The 23,954-nt window shown below is 37.1% G+C and overlaps 2 protein-coding genes across 3 annotated transcripts in view; one reads left to right on the top strand and one right to left on the bottom strand.

The window, feature by feature from the left end:
* Positions 1-5,428: 5,428 nt before the first annotated feature.
* Positions 5,429-11,016, bottom strand: mchr1b (melanin-concentrating hormone receptor 1b). 2 transcript variants are annotated; one of them, XM_082163008.1, is made up of 3 exons: positions 10,616-11,016; positions 9,719-9,788; positions 5,430-7,311 (listed from the first exon to the last, which is right to left on the bottom strand). In XM_082163008.1, exons 2-3 carry the CDS (start codon positions 9,780-9,782, stop codon positions 6,296-6,298), a joined length of 1,080 nt encoding a protein of 359 aa, XP_082019134.1. In that variant the 5' UTR covers positions 9,783-9,788; positions 10,616-11,016; the 3' UTR covers positions 5,430-6,295. The 2 variants fall into 2 exon arrangements, with proteins under 2 accessions (XP_082019135.1, XP_082019134.1); XM_082163009.1 differs by lacking the exon at positions 10,616-11,016 and having other exon boundaries at positions 5,429-7,311.
* A 2,154-nt stretch (positions 11,017-13,170) lies between these two features.
* The window catches only part of grb2b (growth factor receptor-bound protein 2b), a 42,315-nt gene continuing 31,531 nt past the window's right edge, over positions 13,171-23,954 (top strand). The window contains exons 1-2 of the mRNA XM_082162327.1: positions 13,171-13,328; positions 14,452-14,765. Of these exons, the coding sequence (XP_082018453.1) occupies positions 14,688-14,765 (78 nt within the window). The 5' untranslated portion in view covers positions 13,171-13,328; positions 14,452-14,687. The remainder of the gene's footprint in view (positions 13,329-14,451; positions 14,766-23,954) is intronic.

Raw genomic sequence — 23,954 nt, 5'->3', positions numbered from 1 at the left:
TTAATATGTGCAGAGTTTTTCCCCCCAATAATTAGAAACTCTGTTTTTTCAGAATTAAGTAGTAGGAAACTACTAGTCATCCAAATTTTTATATCAGCTATGCATTCCGTTAATTTTGTGAATTGGTGTGTTTCGTCGGGGTGCGAAGAAATATAGATCTGAGTGTCATCAGCATAACAGTGAAAACTATGATGACCTAATGATATCTCCCAAGCGTAGCATGTACAGGGTGAACAGCAACGGTCCTAGTACTGAGCCTTGTGGTACACCATACTGAACTTTTGATCGATATGACATCTCTTCATTTACTGCTACAAACTGATAACGGTCAGATAAGTCTGATTTGAACCATGCTAATGCAATTCCACTAACGTCAAAATAATTTTCAAGTCTATTCAAAAGAATGTTGTGGTCGATGGTATCAAATGCAGCACGAAGATCCAGTAACACTTATAGAGAGATACAACCACAATCGGATGATAAGAGCAAATCATTTGTTACTCTAATGAGAGCTCAGTACTATGATATGGTCTAAATCCTGACTGGAAATCCTCGCAGATACCATTTCTTTCTTAAAAGGAACATAGTTGTGAGGATACTGCCTTTTCTATTAATTTTCACAGAAAAGGTAGATTCAAGATCGGCCTGTTATTGACTAATTCTCTAGGATCAAGTTGCGTTTTTTTTAATAAGGTTTAATAATAGCCAGCTTAAAAGCCAGCTCTTTCAATAGCTCAGTCGGTATAGGGTCTAACATACATGTTGTTGATTTAGATGATTTAACAAGTTTAGGCAATTCTTCCTATAGCAATGAATGAATGAATTTTTTCCTCTGGGAGACTACAATGCACTGTTTGATGCAATACTGTAGTATACGGTTGCATAGTTATAATTTTCTCTCTAATATTATCAATCTGGTAAGTAAAGAAGTTCATAAAGTCATTACCTGTGCAGTTTGGAAACGTCTGGTGTTGGAGCTTTATTTTTCCTTAATTTAGCCACTGTTTCATAGGTTGTGTTTGTTTTCTTCTAAAAGTGTTGAAAAATAAGCAGATCTAGCAGATTTTAAGGCCTGATTGTACGCAATCGTGCTCTCTCTCCACGAAATGTAAAAACTTCTAATTTTGTTTTCTTCCAGCTACGCTCCATTTTTCTGGCTGACTTTTTAATAAGCCCTCATTATAAAATTTTAATTATAAATTCATAGACAAATCTGCTGATGTGTGTTGCACTGAAGGGATGCTATGAAATTGCAAGGCAGTTTCTGAATATCAAACCTGTTTTGTCCTGTTTTCCACCGCAATCAAATGAGGAAATGGAGCACTTTGAAATCCTGATTTCTGTAACAGAAGATGTTTATAAAATGGGGGAAACTATTTTCCATCCAAATCACCTCTCTTTTCAGAGGAACAATGACTGGCATTGTGAAGACTATATCCAATAAAGTTGTTGTTATACAGACACACACACAATTTGCCATACTATATCTTCATACCTGTAATGAGTGACAATCAAGGGCATTTTGTAGTGCTATTTATATATACAGACTATTAAAAAATGTAATACATCACCAAAATGATTAAAGAAGTCAACATAAAACACATAATATCAAAAACGAATATACACATTTACACTAACATCAAAAACAAGAGTTGTGTTTCCAACGAAAAGCATTGATCTAATTAAAACATAATTAAGAATAGCTCATAAGAACCATTTTCAATGACTTTACAACGCAAAATAATTTGATAAATAATGTAACACAAGCAAGTCTCTTGTGAGATAGACAATGTGGCACAGTTATGGACTTATTGTCACAATTGGCTGTAGTAACACACACGACGAAGATAAAGATCCAAGACAGGCTTTAGTATCCACTGGTAAATCCACACTGTAAAACTTTTCCCTGTAAATTTACAGTAAAATACTGGCAGCTGGGTTGCCAGCCACATACTGTATTTTTACAGAACTAGTACTGTAAACAGCATTTACAGTACTCCACTGTAATTACCAAATACAGTATATACCACATACTTTTACAATATTAAACTGTTGTCTACAGCAATAAATTGTATTTTTACAGGGAATACTGCTTTTATTATTACATAATTAAAATATTATACTTTAAAGTTTCATAAGAGTAGTCACACTAAGAAAAAGAAAACAACATTTTCTGGGTGTTAAAACATTTATTTTGGTTAAAAGCAAAGATCAGAAAATTGCCTTCTGTGAACATGTTGGCAGATTTTTTTTAAACATAAAAAGCAATTTTAACACTTAACAACAAACAGGTAACACTAAGCACTTAATTAAAGGGATAGTTCACCCAAAAATTTAAATTAGCCCATGATTTACTCCCCCTCAAGTCATCCTAGGTGTATATGACATTCTTCTTTCAGACGAATACAATCGGAGTTATATTAAAAATGTCCTGGCTCTTCCCAGCTTTATAATGGCAGTGAATTGCTGTTTCTGTTTTGAAGTCCATAAAAGTGCAAACGAAATCCCATTCAAAGTCTGCAAGTTTTCGCAGAAGTGAGGAAACCTGTAGGCTTACAGTGCAAACATAGGCAAACAAACACAACCATAACACTGACGAGACCCGACAATACTGAACTGAAACGAGGGAACTTAAATACACAGGTAAATGAAGATAATTAAGGACACACCTGAACTTACATTAGTGTCCATGATGACAGATTAGACAGTGCAATACTAACACAAACAAAGGGAAACTGTGACACTTATGAGGAAATATAAGTAACATACAGAAACTGTCATCAAGGTTATTATAGTTAACTAAGACTAAAACCATTTTTAAAAATCAGCACTTGAATTTTTTTGACATTTATCATTTTCAATTAGTTTAACTTAATGATCTAAAATAAATAAAACTAAAACAGCTTTGTCATAACAGTAAAAAATTGCATTTTAAAGCTATAATATGTAAGATTTTTGTAATAAAATATAAAAAAGTCACTTGCACAGTGTGATATATTTCCTGCAGTTGTGTACTTACAATATCCCAAAAGTTCCCAAAGATTTTTCATTTCAGAGAACTTCCCATTTTAAATAATGACTCATCCCGGTTCACTTGTCGCCTGTCAATGACGTAATATCCGCGTTATCCCTGGTTTCCGCTCGTACTGCCATAGTAACCACGGCGACAGACGTGGACAACATCTAGCGGCACGCTCACACTGTTGTTGTTTCTTTCAAACATTATGGACCATGGCAAGCAGACTTTGGGACAAAAGGAGAACTAAAACGAGGATCAATATCAGCGTGGCGTTTTCGAGATGCCGAGAGCTCCACATCCGCGACTAACTTCGACTTGACAGAGATGCCGCTCTTGCATGTACTTTATTAGACAGATGAGCAAATGTACATAAAACTAATCAATGTTATATAGCTCAACATGATGAAATGTTAGAATATGATCAATATGTTATTCTAATGTTGATCTAGCTTAATGCTAATCTCACACAGACAAACTAACACATAACATGATAGTGTAGACCAAGTGAAACAGCGCTGCGTTACCTCACAAGTTTCATTCGTCTAATAAACTGACCTGTGTGAGTAATAATTCAGCACTTGCGGGTAGTTCGGTAGAATGAAATGTCATTATTCCTTTATATCCGCGGGACTCGCGTTTGCCACTGATATCTGTCTCTCATTAGCAATTGCGCCCTGCTTCATACCACAGTCATGTCAAAAACATAAATATATTCACTCATCCATAAACATTATTAAATCCTTCGGCATGACGTCAAGTTCCATTATTCTACTTATGCGTCATCAACCTACGCCTTTGTTATTGTAATAGGTTAGCAACCCCTTGCGGCAAACAAAATTACATATTGTAGCTTTAAAACATATTAAAATTGAAACAGTTGTTTCTTATATTACAAGTTTTTACTGTATTTTTCATCAAATTAAAGCAATCTTGGTGAGCAAAAGAGACTTTCAAAAACAATATAAATGTCACAAATTAGTAGGAAGTGTAGAAGCCCTTGCATTGAATGACTTCACTAGTTTCTCACACTGCTCTGGTGTGATCTTGGTCCACTCTACTTAGTCTCTTCCAAAGTTCGGTAACTGTGATGGGTTTCTTAGCCTTAACTTTGTCACCAAGGATTTTCCAGAGATTTTCTATTAGGTTTGGTCACTCTGGGCTGGCCATTTCATTAAATCAATATTCTTAGCTTCAATGAACTGCTTTACCTGTTTTGCAGTGTAACAGGGAGCATTGTTTTGCATAAAAAATGTGGGCTGATTGGGAGATGGTCGCAGGGAAGGAACCACATGTGCAATGCATTTGCATTCACCCTGCCATGTAGGTGTACAAAAGGCCCAACAGCTGCAACAGAAAACTTACCCCAAACCATGACACGTCCTCATCCAACTTTCAATGACTTCTTTGCGCACTTTGGGTTCAATCTTTCCCAAGTTTGAAGCCGAACATAATGTTTCCCAAATTACACAAATGAATTAAACTTTGGACCAATTCTCCTCTGTCCACACAACATACTCCTCAGCAAAGGATAGCCAAGCATTTTGGACACTGCAGAGTGGGCTTTCAATCCGAATTCTATTAAATGGCGAGACACTGGATGCCGAGACAAATCCTTACCCTTTTCAGCACTGTATTGGTGAGCAATTCCAGCTGCAGTGTTGAATCGATTCTCCATTGATTCTCCGCATAATCCTGTCCTTTCATGCATTTGTCTTACGAGGACGACCAGCCTTTTTGGGGGACTTGAATGAATTAGTATCATTGTAAAGCTGCAATATTCTAGAAATCACAGATTTGACCAACTTCTCTTGCAGTGGCTGAAAGGGTCATCCCACTTAGGCCTTCATCTGAATACCCTGCTGTCGCACCTTAGAGCGCCTCTTCATCATGCAAAGCCAGTGAAAATGGGAAAGTTATTCTAACAGGAATGCTGCTAGTTAAATGGGGTTTGTCAGATAATTAAGGAAATTAGCACCATGTGCCAGATTAACACCAAGATGTGGGAGGTATCTGAAAGTGTTCTCCAATTTTTATCAGTTTTTTTTTTAAATGTCTCATTTAAGTTATTAATACTGTTCTTCAGAATGAATTTAACTTTTGAAAAATGTTGGGGTTTTTTTTATAATTTTTTTAACTGCCCTTCTACTCCTGTTAGGATTACTTTAAATAGGACTAAGCAGTGACCTCGAAATTTAGGAAATTGTTCTCTAATTTTGATCTCCACTGTGTATCGTACCAACCGTAAATTTACCAAAGCCTTATTTTACAGAAAACAAAAGGTTGTAAATGTGAAATCACTTGCTATAATTATTTTGCATATCATATCTCTTTCACTGCACAGAAATAGGACAAGGAAAATGTGCAATTACAGATCCTTTTAAACCCATGGACTTCATAGACTTCTTTTCAGCTGTATGCTCATTATAGACACAATAATGTGTTCAGCATGACTGCAGTTTCCCAGGATTTCTAGTGAGATAATACACTGTAAACCCGAATAAGTTAGCAGAACTAACTTATTGCCAATCGATTGCCTCAATTTTTTTGAGTTTTGAAATTCAAAGTTTAAGTAAGCAGAACTTGCATATTTTAAGTTTGTACTTAAACATTTCAAGTTAAGAACAATTAAAATCAGATTACACTATTTCATACATTTAACTTAAAACCTTCATGTAATCTCATTGTGAACACTTTTATTAGTATTAACTTATAGTTTTAACAAGCTAGTTTGCTAACATACTACTATGTTATCATGCTAACAATAGTATGTTATACAGCACTTGCTGCATGAGGGCAACAATATAAAGATTTTATTTGCTCTCAAATCAAGCCGCATGCACCACTTGTCACCATGATGGTAACTATCCTAAAACCAACATTAACAGAAATTCTTCTAAATTAGCATAACAAAACATTGATCAATACTCAATCTCCCACTTAACATTAATCTTGCACAAAAAACCCCCCATTATATTACACTTAATTTTAGCATTTACTCTCCCATTCAAGTGCCATCGGCAAAGCATGCTGGGAAATAGACATCCCAGCCGTTTCAGTTAAACTTAAGTTTGTTTAAATTAAAATAAATAATTTCATAAAACTCAAAACAATGAAACAGTTCAGTTTACTTAAAATATATCAGTTCTGTGAACTTGAAAGAAAAAGAAAGTGCTAAATACTCATAAAAGTTAATTTGACTGAACTAATTAGTTTAATTTAAGTTTGTCCTACTCAAACCAATTAATTATTTTGAGCGTTAGGGTTTACAGTGTAGTTTCAGGGTACAGCCACGGTAACTGGCAACAGCTCCCGAGAGGACTGGGACTGCTGCACTCCGTCAGGGGCCAAACGAAGACTGACGCTTCCGTCGGCCGTTCCCGGATCAGCCCGGAAGTCTTTGTGCACTGGCCGGATGGCTACAATGAATTGTCTTTTGAAGGTCTCACTGAGAATGATGTAGAGAAGCGGGTTAATGCAACTGTTGGCGTAGCCCATGCTAATGGCGACGTTATAGGCGTAGAGGAAGGCGTAACTGGGCCGTTGCACGCTCAGGTGTGCCAGTTGCAAGATGTAATGAGGCGCCCAGCAAATAAAGAAAGCCAGGCATATGGCGACGGCCATCCGAGTGACCTTTCTGGTGCGCAAGCGAAGGCTGTGCTGGGGAAGTGGGGCGACTGTGGCCGCCATGTTCTGGAGGATCTTGAAAAAAACCACGCAAATGATCACCAATGGCAACGCGAACGCCAGCACAAACTGGTAGAGGGTAAACCAGTAGGTGTTGGTAGCCGGATTAGGAAGGAGCAGAGCGCATCCCACTGAACCATTTCGCAGAGGCATGAGGCCGGCGTACATCCATACCGGTGTGATGGACAGCAGCGAGAGGATCCACACCAGGCCAACGACCGCCACGGCCACGCATGGAGTGCGAATGTGGTTGAAGCGGATGGGATGAACTGTCGCCAAGTATCGGTCCAACGTCATGACTGTTAAAATGTAGGTGCTCACGATCTGGCTGTTGGAGTCCAGCGCTGTGATGACGGTACACATGGTGGCACCGAAACACCAGGAACCGTTTCCCACCAGCTGGTGGATGAGGAACGGCATGCCTAGGAGAAACAGAAGATCTGCGATGGATAGACTGAAGATGAAGATGTCAGGCACTGTCTGTTGCGCCCTGAACTTTGTCTTTTTCACAATGGTGTAGATGACAATGCAGTTGCCTATAATGCCGACAAAGCAGATGACACCATAAATGCTAGGCATGAGAACATTGTGATACTGTTCGTCAGTGTCTGCAAGAAACAAAAGAGAGATTTTAGTGCTTTTGGTTTTCAGCATCAAAGTACATTTAAAATACATGCTTTTATTTTTAGCTATTTTCAGTTTTAGTTTCAAAAGTTGTACACATAACCTTTTATTCAGCAATGCATTAAAGTGACAGTAAAGACATTTATAATGTTACAAAATATTTCAATTTATTCTGATCTTTTTTATTCATCAGAGAATCCCCCCAAAATTTGATCTGTAACATGCTGGAGCAAAGGAGGGAGAGACATGGATCTAAATGCAGTAGTTTTAATAAAAGGAACAAAACAAGCAAGGAAACCAGGACCGGAAGCAACCATTGCATGTACAACAACTGAGACACAAGGGCTATACACAGAGGCAAACAACCTTAACAAGATGACAAGACACGCCTGGGAGAGACAATCAAGGGGGAAAACTACAGAGGACTACAACATGGCACTCAAGACAGGAAGTAACACAAAAGTCCAAGGACAAAGATGGAGAACAGCAGCACAACTGTTTTCAACATTTATAATAATCAGAAATGTTTATTGAGCAGCAAATCATCATATTAGAATAATTTCTGAAGGATCATGTGACACTAATTCATATAATTCATTTTATAATGTATTCAAATAGAAAAGTTATTTTAAATTGTAATAATATTTCCCAACATCACTGTTTTTTTTTAACATAACTATGCTATTTTCACGTGTCGTGTGCAATAGCATTCTAAATTCTACAATATTTCATGCCTGTGTATTAAATAAATGTTGCAAGTAGCCATATAATAAGCAGAATATTCATAATCGCACAATAAGTATCTTTTCAGGGTTTGTATTGTGATAATGACTGAACATTATCCGTGCAATAAAGCCTGTCCCAGATAGCATGGCGACATTGATACAATGTTGAGTTTTGATCCAAACCATAATTTTGCCATTTCAATGTTTAACAGACAAAGTGTTTTGGATCAGCATTGAAATGTTGATAAAAGCCGACAGCACACATGGATGGAGACAGTGACATTGAACAAACAGTGATTTGTATTGATGAGCACAAGATCATGCAGGTTTGTATCTCTGAGTCTGCAGACCACTAGTGGGTGTTTGAATAAGGCATCCATTTTTCTATATTCTTAAAAAATGCATTTTGCTTTAGCAATGTTTATTAGGAATTTCCTGAATAAAGTTCTAACGTCATTTAACAGATTTCTTGAAGTGAAACATCTTGTGTTTATTTAGAAAGTGAATGACATGGCTATTTTGTGATATTTAAAGAGATTAAGATCTACATAATGTGAATCTGCAGCTTTAAAGGGATAGTTCACCCAAAAATGAAAATTCTGTAATTAACTCTCCCTTATGTTTTTCCATGTTTCTTTTTTCTGTTGAACACAAAAGAAGATATTTTAAAGAATGTTGGTAACCAGACAGTTGACGGCACCCATTGACATCCATAGTATTTTCTTTTATATATTTTTTTTACTATGGAAGTCAATGGCTACCTTCAACTGTCTGGTTGCCAATTTTCTTTGAAATATCTTCTTTTGTGTTCAACAGAAGAAATAAACTCTTACAGGTTTGGAACAACTTGAGGGTGGGTAAATGATGACAGCATTTTCATTTCAGGGTGAACTATCCCTTTAAGAGAAGAGAAGACATTTTCATTGAAAAAACCTAAGCTCTTTTATTTTTCAAGATAAACTCGTTACTTGAATGCTACATAGTTAAAGCCGAGATAAACTCGGCTGGAAAAATTTGACACCCCTGCCATAGTGCATTCTTTTGATATTGAGGCATTAATAGATTTTAGACAAATAGAATAAATAAACATAATTTAATGATACTATAATCATAGCTAGAATATTTTAAAGTGAATCAAATTGTGTTTGGTATATTAACATTCTTGAATGTGACTGTATGACAACTGAATTGACTTGTTCTTAAGTAACATTATGCTTTCTTTTTCTTCATTAAATGCGGGTGCAAACGTGATATTGAACTAACATCACTTCATAAGGTTGATTCAATAATATTATCATTGATTTTGTTTTGTTTTTGTTGTTGAAATCTCAACTTTGTTTCAACAGTAACTGAGGGTGCAAAAGTGATACTGAAGCAACATCACTTTGCAACGTTAATTCAATGTTGAGCCATCAACATTGACTTAACATTGTTTCAATGATTGTTTGCTAACTGGGGTGAGTCATGACTCATGAGCTACACACAAGCAGAGAACCAAAAAATGTATCTAACAAAGCATTACACTTAAAAAAAGTAAGAGACAAACTACTTTTGATGCTAACCTAATGAAGTCAAATAAATACTATGTTTGACTTGAATAAAGCCTGTTAATTTGCCACATGACACACATTTAGGTTGCTGGACAACATTTGGATAGCGTATTTACCTGCATTTAAATGTTGAGATGAATTAAACCCATCACTGGAATTGGGGGTCACGTTGAAATCCATCACAAACTTGATCATAAAATACAAATGCACAGATGTTATTATCAACAGGCTGTCATAAGAGGTATGATTGTTTCAATTCATATTTTAAGTGACATGAGAATAAATGCTTAACTTACTGTTAAGAAATTAATTATTAGTGGTATTTGCCACAAGAGAATATCTGTACAATTGTAGAGACTGTAGAGGGAATTCAAGATAGTCTTACACACTTACACTTATATTCAACACCTGTTGAGTTTTTTTGTAAACAGTCAAATCTGCACACCGTGAACTCCAAACAGAGCAATTTATCTTATGGATTTGTCTAAAAGAAATGATTTCAAATTTATTTTCTAAATTTTATATAATCACTTTTTTATCCTGAGATTCATGAAATCAGATTTCTGTACTCTGTTAACACCCTTAATTTTGAACAGTAAGAAATAAGAACAAAATTATCTCAGGATAATATTTTAATAATTAATTTTGGCAACATAAAAGCAAATTAAGTCATTTTAGATACAACACATCTTTACAATATCAAGCTTACTATTTTTCTCACACTGATTTAATTGGGTTTTTCATTCACCCGTTTATTTAAATGGGTCTTTGTGCATGAACATTTATAACAGCCTTTCTTTTTAATTATCATAATTTATAGGCAACCTTTACAATATCAGTATAGGCTACCATGGTATTTACATTATACTCCAAGGTACTTCAAAAACAACATGGAGCTATTATGAATATTATGAAATGTGTTATTGACATGCCTGTCCACAAACACTTTGTGGTACTTTTTCTTAGTGTAAAACAATTACGCATCAAATTCGATCTCATTTGCGTAAACCTACCTTAATCTGAGTATCTCCAGTGGTTAGCCTTTAATTTCTCTGAAACGCTTGCCACTAGTTGACAGCTCCTCAAACGCGCTCTACACGACCCATTTCTGCATCGCCAATATGTCTCCAGTTACACACTTCACTGCTTCATTGTCCGGTGAAGATGTGCCTCCTGTGATGTTAACACTCTCATTCATTCCTGATACACAGGACATCTGAGAAAATGAGCCTTGCTGAAAAGGGGTTGCGTGTTGAGCTCGATATAGCGTCTGATTTGCTGCCTGAAGCTGCTGACGTGAGGAACATCATCATCTGGGGCACTTTTTGTACAGAAACGGGAAACGGCACATGGTTACAGCAAATAATCCCATTGATCAACCTACGCGTGAAGCGCACATTTTGAAGCAGATAATCTATGCAAAAAGAAACTGCAATTAGGTTGTGTGATCGCATATTTTAATATCTTGAAAAAGTACTAAAATATAATGTTTGCCCAGCTAACAGGGAACGTTGTCATAACTTTAACGTTCTTATCGGTTTTAACCGTTCAGAGAACATTCAGAAATAACATTTTCAATAACGAAAAGCATATTTTTGATATCTGGGTACTTAAAAGTAGGCTGTATTCCAATCAGAATGTCATATTATAGTTTTGTTATTCGCTTTGGTACTATTTTCACAAGTAAGGTGTACATTTTCAAAACTCTTAGTACAAAAATCTTGTAACACAGCTAGTCATTCTTTCTAAACCTGATCTCATGCTTTCATTCTTGTACATATTTTCATTATAATCATTTCAAACTCAAGATTTTTGTAATATGTAATAAGAACATTTGGTTTAATCACCGAAACACAACGGTATGATCTTCTTTCAGTTTAGTACTTTTCACAATCGATTCGTTTACTGTAATAGCGAACAATGCAAGATAGCTATGTTTCAAATCACACTTGTTGCTGAAATAATTACAGTAACACCGGCTACATATGCCACATTAGAAAATACACGTATGACCTAACTTACGTAACATCCATAATGTTTGTAGTATCTAGATTCTAGTGTATTATATAAGGTGTGATGAAGTGAGCTTCTGCTAGAACAGAGTTTGCTGGCAATACAGTAAATGTTCTCACTGTGCCATTTGACTGAATAGTAGTAGAGCTTTACAGATGAAGGGTGAGTTACAGTATGAGACTACTTAGAGACTACCATGGTAATTCCTCTGTTTACAGTAAGCCTATCACATGGCAAACTCTCATGAAAATGCTGTATTTGATGCCATCTGTCTCGCATGCATCTTTGATCAATCTGATGTTTCCTCTCCCTTGTATTCTATCCTGCTCTATGTTCACAAACTGCTAATCTCTCTCTCTCTCTCTCTCTCTCTCTCTCTCTCTCACACACACACACACACACACACACACACACACACACACACACACACACACACACACACACACACACACACACACACACACGTGTCTGCACACACTTTGAACATATGGTTATCAGCTAAGATATATCACTTATGTAAAGTCATTAGATTTGGTAACCCATATCAGTAATTGCAAACAATTTCTATAGAAACTGAATCAATATCTATAGAAATCTATAGTTTTGTATTTATTGATTAACCATAGATCAGTTAGATTGAATAATAGACAAACTGAACGAGAAGAGATGCAAATCAAAAGTTTGATTGTAAAAGCATGAAAGGTAGTTACTGTGAATGAAACATTTATAGATGAAACACTTATTTTGTGTAGTAAAAGATGATACTTTATGATCGTGTGTATTTCAAAACGATTGAAAATATGGCGAAATGTAAATGAAAAAAGTGCACTTTTGATAATCTGTTGTGATTTTAGTACTAAGAGTTTTGAAAATGTACCAATTGCTTGTGAAAATGTGTGTGTGTGTGTGTGTGTGTGTGTGTGTGTGTGTGTGTGTGTGTGTGTGTGTGTGTGTGTGTGTGTGTGTGTGTGTGTGTGTGTGTGTGTGTGTGTGTGTGTGTGTGTGTGTGTGTGTGTGTGTGTGTGTGTGTGTGTGTGTGTGTGTGTGTGTGTGTGTGTGTGTGTGTGTGTGTGTGTGTGTGTGTGTGTGTGTGTGTGTGTGTGTGTGTGTGTGTGTCCTGGTAAACCCTATTATGGGGACAAAATGTCCCCATAAAGATGATGATATCCAAAATCCTTGTCCTTGTTGGAACATTTATTGTCCCCCCATGAGGAAAACAGCTTAAATCATACTTAGTGATATTTTTTTGAATATTAATAATAATAATTATGATAATACACTATTTGAACGTGAAAGTTAATCTGAATAAGTGAAGATGATGCAGTTTCAGGCCATGTGGTAAAAAGCAATGTTCTAAACTTCTGAGCATCCACAACCAACACAACGTCAGGTACTCTCTAGAATATGTTTATTCTCTGTCATATTAAAACGCTCTTGATATTTTACCAGAAGATGGCGCAATGCCGCAGCCAATTGAGCATCATTGTAAAAGTGTGTAATGACGCAACTCGTCCACTAGGGGCAGGCGGAAGCTGCACATGCTGTATCGAGGAGGAAACGGAAATAAACAGAAAAATACAGCAATTTTTCACCATTTCAAGTCGGGCGAGGTACAAGAGCTCAACCTCACCAACGATTAAAGACTAATTGGAGTGGATTCTAGGTTCATTACAACGAGAGAGCGAGTATTGGCCCTTACAGTTGTTTAAAAGAGTGAGTATATGAAACTTCAGTTTTTCTCTGACTGCCAGCGTCAGTTTTTTTTTTTACGTTAACATGACCAAAGGCCATAAGGCCTGTGTGCTTTACTATACATTATCAATATTCGCTATTATTTATGGTTATGAAACCTTCGCTTTTATGCTTCTATACATTTTGACAAAAAGTCGAGAAAAGAAACTCAATCTCGTGTATTGTTATAAAGTTGCTTTACGGGATTTATAAACTAGAACCTTCGGAACTGTTCTGAAATTATTGATGTTTCTTCTATTATAATTTAAACGATACATAGTTGAATAGTAATACTTTAGAAACTTGAACATAATAGACAGTGAAAGTGAGTTTTATATTGTGTTACTCTATGCATAATTGTAAACAATATTAAGCATAGCAGTTTTACAATTAATATCTATTTTATTTGAATGTTGTAAACATTGTGTTATTCTATTATATGATGCTAAACGTTTCAATATTTATACAGTCAGACAACAATACGTAAGTGTCAAATGCTGGCCTGCTGATTTCCAATACTCTGCAAGATGTCAATATGATTCAAATGTAACATACAATAACATGTAACGTTATGCTTTAGATACAATCCACAGCGGTTCCATTTCCGGTGTCATTTACGCAATTTTCTCCGCTAGAAATCTGATATCGTTAATACATTACAGCTGGTTTGCATAGCTGTGTTTACGTTTCGACTTATGTCTGCGCAATCCTTGATATTTGCTCACAGGTTTAAACGAATATTATTCTGTGCACGTTCAATAGCACTATGACGTTATCGAGCCTTACGTTCTCCAACGCTGAGAAATTCCGAACGTTTATTGGTCGAACACTAGACGGAGCGAAGCCAATTGGGTGTTGACGTCTCTTCTAGGGTTTTGATTGGCCGAGTCCTCTTCGACGCGCTAATCTGATTGGACGGTCCGCTATGGTCGCGGTGCGTAATTGGCCGCTTGAGACGTCAAGCAGACGGGTTTCCTTCCTCTTTATGGGGAGCATTTGCTTTTTAATGCCAGTTGTATCGTGGGGCGCGGCCCATTGAACAATCTAGAACACTAGATCAACACTCTCCTATCGGCTTTTCTGAAAGAGTGTATTTTGTTTACAGGTTTCTCGCCGTGATCTTTATGTGAGGATCGCGACGGGAGGAGAGACGCGGGGCTGAGGCTGAGAGAGAGAGAGAGAGAGAGGCAGGTGGACATCCTTGTGTCTTCTTGGATCTGTGCTCATCATCGCTATTGAGATCTCATTGTCTGGTCCTCTGGTCCACAACAGGGATATAAACTGCATCAGGAGGCATTTTCCACTGCTTTATAACCACATAGGTGTCCGTCAGGCTGAATCATGGAGGCCATTGCCAAGTATGATTTCAAAGCAACTGCAGACGATGAGCTGAGTTTTAAACGTGGGGAAATATTGAAGGTAAGGCAAGATTATTTAATGTGTATTGTTGTTTATTAATATAAATCCACATGAGCGTGCAGTTTTATCTCGAGCAGGATGTCTATAAGTATATTATTTCCTTACTTATTAATTAACTTCTGAAACAACACTTAAACAGGTTATATTGGATCTGCATTAATTGGTTTGTTAGTTATTGATTAGTTTTATCGTTTGGTCTTCTATTCACATGCAAGGAAGTATTATTTGCCATTTAAATTAAGTAGAATAGATGTTTATGGTATTGTAAAAAAGGCAGTGCTTTAAAAAATCTTAAGTAGAGATGCACCGATTAAGATTTTTTCATGGGCGATTCTGCTTGCCGATTATTATTATTTTTACAAGCAAATGGGCCAATTCCTTCATGGCTAACTTTTACTGTTACTTTGCTGTCATTACAACTTGCGATCTTAACGTCCTGTTCACAGGCTTTGTAATATTTCCAAACGGATGACATTTTTGGAAATGATTCCAATGCAGTTTGTGTGCATTAGTGTATTTCCAGAACACAGATCGGCCAAAGTAAAACAAATGAAAAACCCTCCCGGCTGGTTCCAATTGATGGTTGGTCGACCGGTGCATCTCTTATCTTATATATCTTATGTATAGTTCAACAAATTATCACAGCCAATATGTGCACATGTTTGTTTAATATGTACTTATTTAGCAGATGCTTTTATCTTGAGAGACTTGGAAGGGAAAAATGTAAGGAATTTTTCATAAATTAGTTGAAACTGAGTAGATATTTTAGAGCGTTTGTAGGACGAATGTGCAAAGACAAAAAATAGACATTTGTTGATTTCAGTGAGTAGCTCCTGTGCATTTCATGGTCATTATTTCCTCCCTTCTAATATCTCTTTCGTGATATCAGCGTAGTGTCATCCATCAAAACGGCAGCTTCTCCGAATGACTGTTTACGCAAGCACATAATTTCTCTTTCCTCCTGCGTCTGAATGTTAATCTCAAGCGCAGCATCTGTTAATCCGGCCAGACCTCACAGATGTATGTCGCTGTCCAGCTTATGTAAAGCCGCGGTCTTTCGTTCACTCCCTAAGGAGAGTTCAAGCCGGCCCTCTTTGAGCTGGATTGCATCATATCAGATGTGTGGAGGAAAGGGCTTGTACTCAAGTGCTCGAAGATTTAAACGCAATCATTCTAATCCTTCAGGTTAAATTTGGGGGCATCTTTCGTGCATCATGCATGCATAAGCCTCTCATGAGCACGTCAACCGCATCATTCCTTTGATCTGATTACCTAAGGCTGAGACTATCATCAGGTCTTTGTCTTTGCGATGGGACGGCAAAGAGCCACTAAATGAACCACGTGCTGGAGTGGTGAGGAAGAAAACGGATGACATCAGGAAGGATTATGACATTGGGCTGTTCTTCTGTGGGCTTTTTTTTCTCGACTTCAGATTATGTTGTTGGATAATGCATGCAGAACAACAGGGTAGTAAATGAGATGATTCAACGAGGAATCATGTATGTTCGCGTGTGTGTTTAAAATGATTACGTGCAGATATCTGACTTTATTTAGTCGCTTTTACGCCTTATACGCAAATATGAGAACTATCTAAGCAAGCAGGCATTCCCCTAAAAATTCTCTGTACTCGCCCTCATGTCATTCCGAACCTGTATGACTTGTACGTATTTCTTCTGTGGAATACAAAACAATATTTAGAAGAGTGGTTTTATCCATTCAGTGGATGTCAATGGGGTCCAAAACAACATTGGACCCCATTGGCATTCATTCTATGAACAAAAAAAAAGCATTAAAAAGAAAGTCAGGCAGGTTTGGAATGATATGAGGTTGAGTAAATTATGAGAGAATTTTCCATTTTTGGCTGAACTGTCCATTTAGTTTCACATGTTGTGTTTTGAAATGCGTCAGGAAGAGTATTTCAGCGCACGTTAACATAAACGGTCTTCATTTCTGCTTATCATCAGTTACAATGACGCATCGTTGTCTGTAAAAAAAACCGAGTTTGCTCAATCTCATCAACAAACTGCAAGATATGCTTTCGGCCCCGTGTGTTAGAATGTTCTGGATCTATCTGACAAGTTTTACTGATTTGTTTATAGGCTAGTTCACACTACCCCAACAACCATTGCAGTTTGGTGTAATATTGTGCACAAACATCAAGTAAGTCTTACCATTGCAAACGTCATGAGTCTAGAGTAGAGCACTGACTGGCTCCAAGTCTACCCACTTTTCCCACAATTCCTCCGGCTTTTTTGCAGTCTGAGGGAAGGGAAATCACCCATGTTCTCATGTAGATGTTCAGCGTTGTGTGTTCTATATAGTTCTGTCGAGTTTCTGGCCATTATGATCACGCATTTGTGAGTGCTTTCTTTTTTTTCATTTTTTTTCATTTTTTCATTTTGCATCTGTGATTTGATGAGGAAGTGATTCTTCGGAGTGTGCAAAAAATACACCATAAGTCAGCAAGGGTGCTAAAATGTCCAGAGAGAGAGAGAGGTCGTCTTTATTGTCTGTCAGCATTTTATTTTATACTTGATTTACATTTTTGAGATAAAAATGTGAGTGGTGTTTGCATATGAAAAAGTCACCCCCACAATGCAACGGGGTTCTTGGTGGTTGTCAAGGTGATGCTTTGCAGCTGCTAAGGTCTTCTGAGTGGGTTTTAGTGCAATTGCTCTGTATAGCCTTAGTGATGATTTCTGTGTGTTTTAGCAAATTGGCTCCAACTTAAGTACCTGTTGATGGACGTGCAGTTCACTTAAATAACTTCTTGACTTCCTTATCTTTGAGCTCGTCAGCCTCTAATATAGATGTGACGTCTAGTATGACATCGACATATCTGAAAACGGTGGTGATGTAGAAAACCCGCAGGTTATCTCTTGACCCTTTATTACTGTACCCTGAATCGTCACAGACTGAGGTTGCAGTGGTGAACGTGCTCGAGTAATTTTGTCTTGGTTTCTTTTCTAATGAAACTAATGCAATAGCCAAATGAGCTTCATCCTAAGTGTAGTTCACCTTATATGGCTTGTTTTTAGTGGTCAGTGATCTATGTGGGTTTGCCAAAGGCCAATACTGATATCATGAGAGCAGGGTGGCTGATAAATAATACAGTTTAATGACAATAAATTAGAAATACAGTAGCAAAATGTAAACGCATTTATTTGTATACAATATTAAGCCACCAGAAAAAACAGAAACGCGTGTTCTGTATTATTACCAGAAAACGTGCATTACTCATTAACAAGGATGTCAGTAGATCTTGAAACTGGGTGGTAATCTCAAAATAACCAAACTGAATTATTTTGGCTGATATCAGAGTTTTACTATTTTGTTCTTTTTTCAGTCTTAGGCAGGTGATTCAGCTTGTGATGGACACGTGTATATATAGGTAGAAGACACTGTGAATAGATGTAATGCCCTGCAGTGGATTTAAACACACTTTCCTCTTGTGGGGTCCATTAGTCAAGAGGAGTAAGTGCACGTATTCAGACCCATTATGAGAGTGCTATCATGCTTTTAACATGCTTTTGAGCTTTAAGACACCAAAGATATCGGTACGGCCCTCTTTGACTTACAGGAAAGCTTAGACATTGACACATTCAGGTATTTAAAGTATGGAATTTTCTTTTTTCTTTTTTTGTAAATAAAGGGATTTTGCGGGGTTTTCGCTTGCTACCACAGTAAGAGGAACAACCTGTTTTGTCTTTTTTAAATTTAGCCTACTTCTAATTCATCTGTGAGATGAAAATAAAAAAGACAGTCTAGTATCTTCTCATTTTCACTTTCCTCTTCTCGTTTTGCTTTTGATAGCTGGTCGGCCTGCAGAATGATTTTCTTAAGTGGACAACAATGGCTGTTTCTCTTGTAACATATTGCGGAATAAACATTGAGCGGCTGATGGCTGTCGCTGAAAGGCCAAGCGTCTTTGAACTGACCTTTCATTCACTCTTAATTTTCCACATGGATGGCTGATTGGGAAGGACTGCTCCGTTTAAGGGTCTGTCTCATCTTAGAAGCGATGGAGACGGAGTCCGTGAGAACATTAGCTCGAGGGTTCGTTGTCCCGCTAACATGAACATGTTTGCAATGCTGTTGAAACATGCCATGAGCGTCTTCCTGGGATAGCAGCACAGCTCTGAAATGAGTCATTATGCTCCAGACTCTTTATTCTAGGAATAACCATGAGCATCTTTTTCCAAAAGGAATGGAAAGGTTTTATTTCCGTACTCACGGGTGATTCAGAATACAATAAAGTAGAGATAAAAGTTGTAACGCTAAGTTAAGTGTTAAAGTTCAGTGTGTAACTTGTCTTGCAGATAATGTTGCAGACATGAATGATACTTTGAATTGTGCGGCTTGTTAATAAGAGGTGTTGTTACCCAATGTCTTGGCTTCGATTCTCAGGGAGTGCATGAACTCATAAAATATATACCTTGCATGCAATGCAATGCGAGTCAGTTTGGATAAAATCGTCTGCTAAATGTAAATGTAATGTTAAGTTTATAAGCATTTAGATTTCATTTTTGATTGACAAAATAAACATTGAAGGAGGGACCTAAGCCAAATCTGGAGAGTGGAGACTAGAATAGCTTATACATCTGAGGTTGGGTTATTTTGAGCTTGCATGGACTAGCAACCCACCAATTTAAAAAAACTGATCAGAATACCCTAGCAACGCCCTGGCAACCCTGCATGTCATGCATCCATTGAAACGCTTTCTCTAAAGAGATCAAAGACTCGTTTTCTTGACAGTAAATCTATCAAAGGTAAGGTTTAACTGTTTGATTGATTTTATTCACACTTTTCTACTTGGTCAACCCAAAAATTATTCAGACACCTGATATCATTTTTGATATTTTTTTTTACTAGTGGGTGCAGAACACTAATAGTTCATTTATGTAAGCGAGGATAGCAAAATAAAGTAAACTGTGACATATTATACCCAAAAATGCTTCACACAGTGGACTTACCAGTAAAATTTATAAACATTTGGGACCACAAATTATTCAGACACTGTTTTGCTTAAGTGTTTTCTCTTTAATTGCTAATGCAACCTTTTTACACCACAGACTGAACAAAATTAAGCATTGCTTGGTAATTGATTGACCTAAATTGGTATTATCTCATTGTGTACTTAAATTTAATAGCTGACAGCTATTCAACCTAATTCATTTGTGAGACAGTCTAACAGAAGGATGGCCAAAACCAGTGAAATATCAACTGATTTGAGTTCTTGTCATGTTTTATTACCATTTTCGAAACTACAGCGAATAAACTGTGATAGTGTTAGAAATCTTGAAGGTGTCTAAATACATTATGGTTTGACTGTAGTTACATCTGATAAATGACATCCGCTCAGTGGTGAAGGGACTTATTTAATGTATCATTTGCTTAAATGAATGATGATAATATTTGTATCATTATATTCATAATGCATGCTATGCTGTCTCTAATGACTGTATTTTTTTTTCCTATTGAGCCAAAAAGCAGAAATAAAGCTATGATTAAAAATGTATTCTGCATGTTTGTCATAATCTATATCTGCCGTGATGACTGGTAAAACTGTCACTACACAAGATCAGAGGATTTTAAACGGGTCCGGTGTCAGAGTCGTGGGTTTACTAATGAGTGGTTGCAGATGCTGTCTGTTGACCTGGCGGCAACGTTTTTGTAGGTTTCATTTCATTCCTCCATATAGTTTCAGTTTCTCCCTCGTGAATTTCGAATAGTTTCAGCAGCCTGTCATTCAGCGTCCCCTGCGTTTCACCTCTGACGACTTCATAAAGCTGCCGCATGCTAAAGTCGGTTATCTGCTCTTCACGTAGTTTGGTTTATCAGTCTGGTACATTTGCCTCTAGCTGTGGAAATGAGGTGAAATTATCCTGGAAAATGGTAATAAATACAGTTTGCTAATGCTGTAATAAACTGACGCAATTTGCATTGATATCATAGCCTATATTTGTTTTTCCGAGTGTTCTCTCTCTCTCTCTCTCTCTCTCTCTCTCTCTCTCTCTAGACTGTGACACACGCTCTGATCTTTTCCTTGAGATGAGTCGGTAAAGACGGACATGATTTAACAGGCCCCTGCTCCATTGCCCTCGGCCTCTAGTCAAGCTGAATTTAGCATGTCAGCTATTAGACTGCATGGCTGCCCTCTCAGTTCATCTGTTCTTGTCTACTTTGCTACCAAGTCAGTCTCCGTTCACACACTGACTGCAGTTTGCACTGACAAAACCAGAAGCCTTTGGTTTTTGATGAGAGTTGGTGATTTCTGGCAGCAGAGACCACTGGCGATGTGACAATTTTGAGTAGAATTCAACTTTATGTAAATAATGCGCAGCAGCGACCAATGAGAGTTAAGACTAAGGTCGGATTGATACAAAAAATGTGGCTTCTGTGCGATACCAGCTTGTGGTACTAAATCGTTACCTCAGGCAACACATACGCAACAACAAATGTCTTGCGCAACTGATGAAATTAAACTACGACTTGTATGAAATTCAACTAAACACATGCAATGTATTAATAAAATACTATGAATTTTTTATTGACACTTCACTTATGTCTTATGTTTTTTCCATTGTCGTCTGACGGTCTTCTCATTAATGTTCATTTATGTCATAAATATAATATTTCATACTTGTTTATCATGAATCTACCAAAGGGTAGAAATTTACTTTTGTTCCGAATCCAAAAAAATCTGGATTTAGTTTATAGACAATTTGGTAACACTTTTCTTAAAGGCTTTATATATAATGTATTTTAATGCATTAATTATGCGTTGCAATGCATTGTATGGTCTCATGAATAATTGTAACCACAGTTATGAAACATAGTAATAATCTAATCATTGAACACACCTTTATAAAATATAATGCATTACAACACATCAAACAAACAATTTTCAGATGTAAACGATATAGGTAGCTTTATAACATAAGAATACCTTTATAGTGCATTATATATAAAGGCTTTAAGTAAAGTGTTATTGACAACAAGGATACTAAATGTTATAAAACACATCAGATTCTGAGAATTGTTTAGTGCTTTACTCCATGCAACAGATCGCAAGCAGATAGTGGAGGTCATGTGATAGTGTTGCAGTTGGTTAATACAGGAACTTCTATTAGCAATGTGATTTTTAGTCACTGAGTTGCTTCAGGCTGCTCTTGGCGGCCTAAAGCTCATCATCATCATCATCATCATCATCATCATCATCATCATCATCTCAGAGGGAAATGGCAGCAGGCTTGTGGTTTCTTCCACCTGTTCTGGAGTTTTCTGCTGTGCCCTAGATCTGGAGGTGGGGGCTGTTACCTCCTCAACCCAGCAGCATCCTGAACACATCATTCCTGTACAGAGCAGGCCGTGTTGCAGGCAGGTTCAGCAGGTTTGGTGGGTGTCACAAATAAGAAGTGAAACACATTTTGATCATTGACTTGGAATTTGATTTTAGCACTTTATAATGAAGTAAAATGCACTTCAAAGGTGTTTGTTACAGCTTATGGAACGACTTCCGTTGTTTTTTGTTAGACAAGCAAATTTTAAAGTGGCCCAATTATGCTATTGTAAATGCTCCTGATTTTGTTTTGGAGTCTCCTACAACAGGCTTACATGCATAAAAATAAATAAATAAAAAAAACACTTTAATTTTCTCATAATATACATTGCACATCACCACATTGTTCAGTTTTTCTAAAACGACTCTATGGATGAATCAGTCTCTCTAAATCCCTCCTTTCTGTGAGCTACTCTGCTCTGATTGGCCAGATGGCCCAGTCTGTTGTGATTGGTCTGCCGCTTACAGCGCGTGTCGGAAGCTATCGTCCCTTACCATAACTATATACTTCAGCTCAGGAGGCTTCCTCAGTCCTCAGTGATTGTACACTGTAAAGACCGTAATGATGACATTGTTCAATATCAATCCGAGCGCGAGTCCGATGATGAAACATTTGAATAACTTATTCAACCAGAACCTCCTTTGCAAGGATGACTTGAGCAGGACGCTTCTCAGTGAAACGCTACTCAGTTTGAAGTACAGATGTTAATTCCTCACTATCAGCATTAACAAGTGTATGTCCATCAACAAACACATGTGTGTGCATTTCTAATTTATTGCGGTGCACATGCAGGAACTAACTATCAATAACGCTGCATATGTTAGCCGAGCTCTAACGTGAATGACTGATGTAACATTAAAGTTTGCAAAACCATCCTTCATCTTTACTAGAAGTAGTGAGAATGACAGATAATCTGCATTTATAGACAGTTTTAGGTAATGGTGGCCCACAACTGCTTAGCAGAAATATTTCAGTAAGACGTGAGTTAGCCGGTTAACCGGAAACTTACACAATATAAAACACAAAACTACATATTTTGAACACCTGGTAGAAAATATATACATCAATAATTATTCATACTTACTGGTTTTGATTCTGAGGAGCAAGCTGGTCCAAATAAACTGGGTACTGACCCGTCTTTCAAGAGCAAGCGTTTTGTGAATCCCGCGTTGAACTTCGAGATTTGAGAAACAGTCGTCAGTACAATGACGTGTTTGTGGGCTGGTCAAGTTGTTATTATGCAAATGTCTTTTCTAGTGACGTAGAACCGTAAAGCAGTGGGATTCGAAACAAAAACGACTCGTAAAGGTGGTTCAGTCGATTCTTTCTTTTGGGAGACAATAACTTTATTTATCTTTTGACTTTACAACTTTGCAGAACGTTTACATTCACAGACAGCTATATTACAGCATGTGGAATATCTGAAAAACGATAATAGGGGCACATTAATGTGCAGCTCAATAACACTTTAATATCAAGCATGTCCCGCACTAGACGAGTCACCTGACATGATTTGACTGATTTAGACAAAATGGGCTTTCAATAAAAACCTGGCTGCTTATGCAGTAGATAGGCGAAAATATTAAATCGCTGCTACCTGACTAGAGAAAACAGAGAAAAATTCATTAAATAGATGAATATTTTACTTTTTTTTTTTTTTATCACATTTGCTACAACTTCTTTACTGCCAATTTTATATTTCCAATCTTTATTGTGGTTGTTGATAAAAGACATTGATTTCTAAGTAACGTATGCTGAGGGTTTGAAGCCAATGGCAGGTCATTTATAGGGATAGGCTTGTGTAAACTCTTAGGCTGATTGCTTGCTCAACGACAGCAACAGCTCA

Source organism: Leuciscus leuciscus (genome assembly GCF_965113295.1).
Source record: "Leuciscus leuciscus genome assembly, chromosome: 1".
Lineage (NCBI taxonomy): Eukaryota > Metazoa > Chordata > Actinopteri > Cypriniformes > Leuciscidae > Leuciscus > Leuciscus leuciscus.
The sequence above is the reverse complement of the archived record's forward strand: the minus strand, read 5'-3'. Positions and strand labels throughout refer to the sequence as shown.

Bases quoted from the DNA above. Each gene is read 5' to 3' on its own strand.
- mchr1b (XM_082163008.1), bottom strand. From the start codon at position 9,782: ATGGATTTCAACGTGACCCCCAATTCCAGTGATGGGTTTAATTCATCT. The intron at 7,312-9,718 runs GTAAATACGCTA...TGTTTCTTGCAG, and splicing joins ATCTCAACATTTAAATGCAG to ACACTGACGAACAGTATCAC.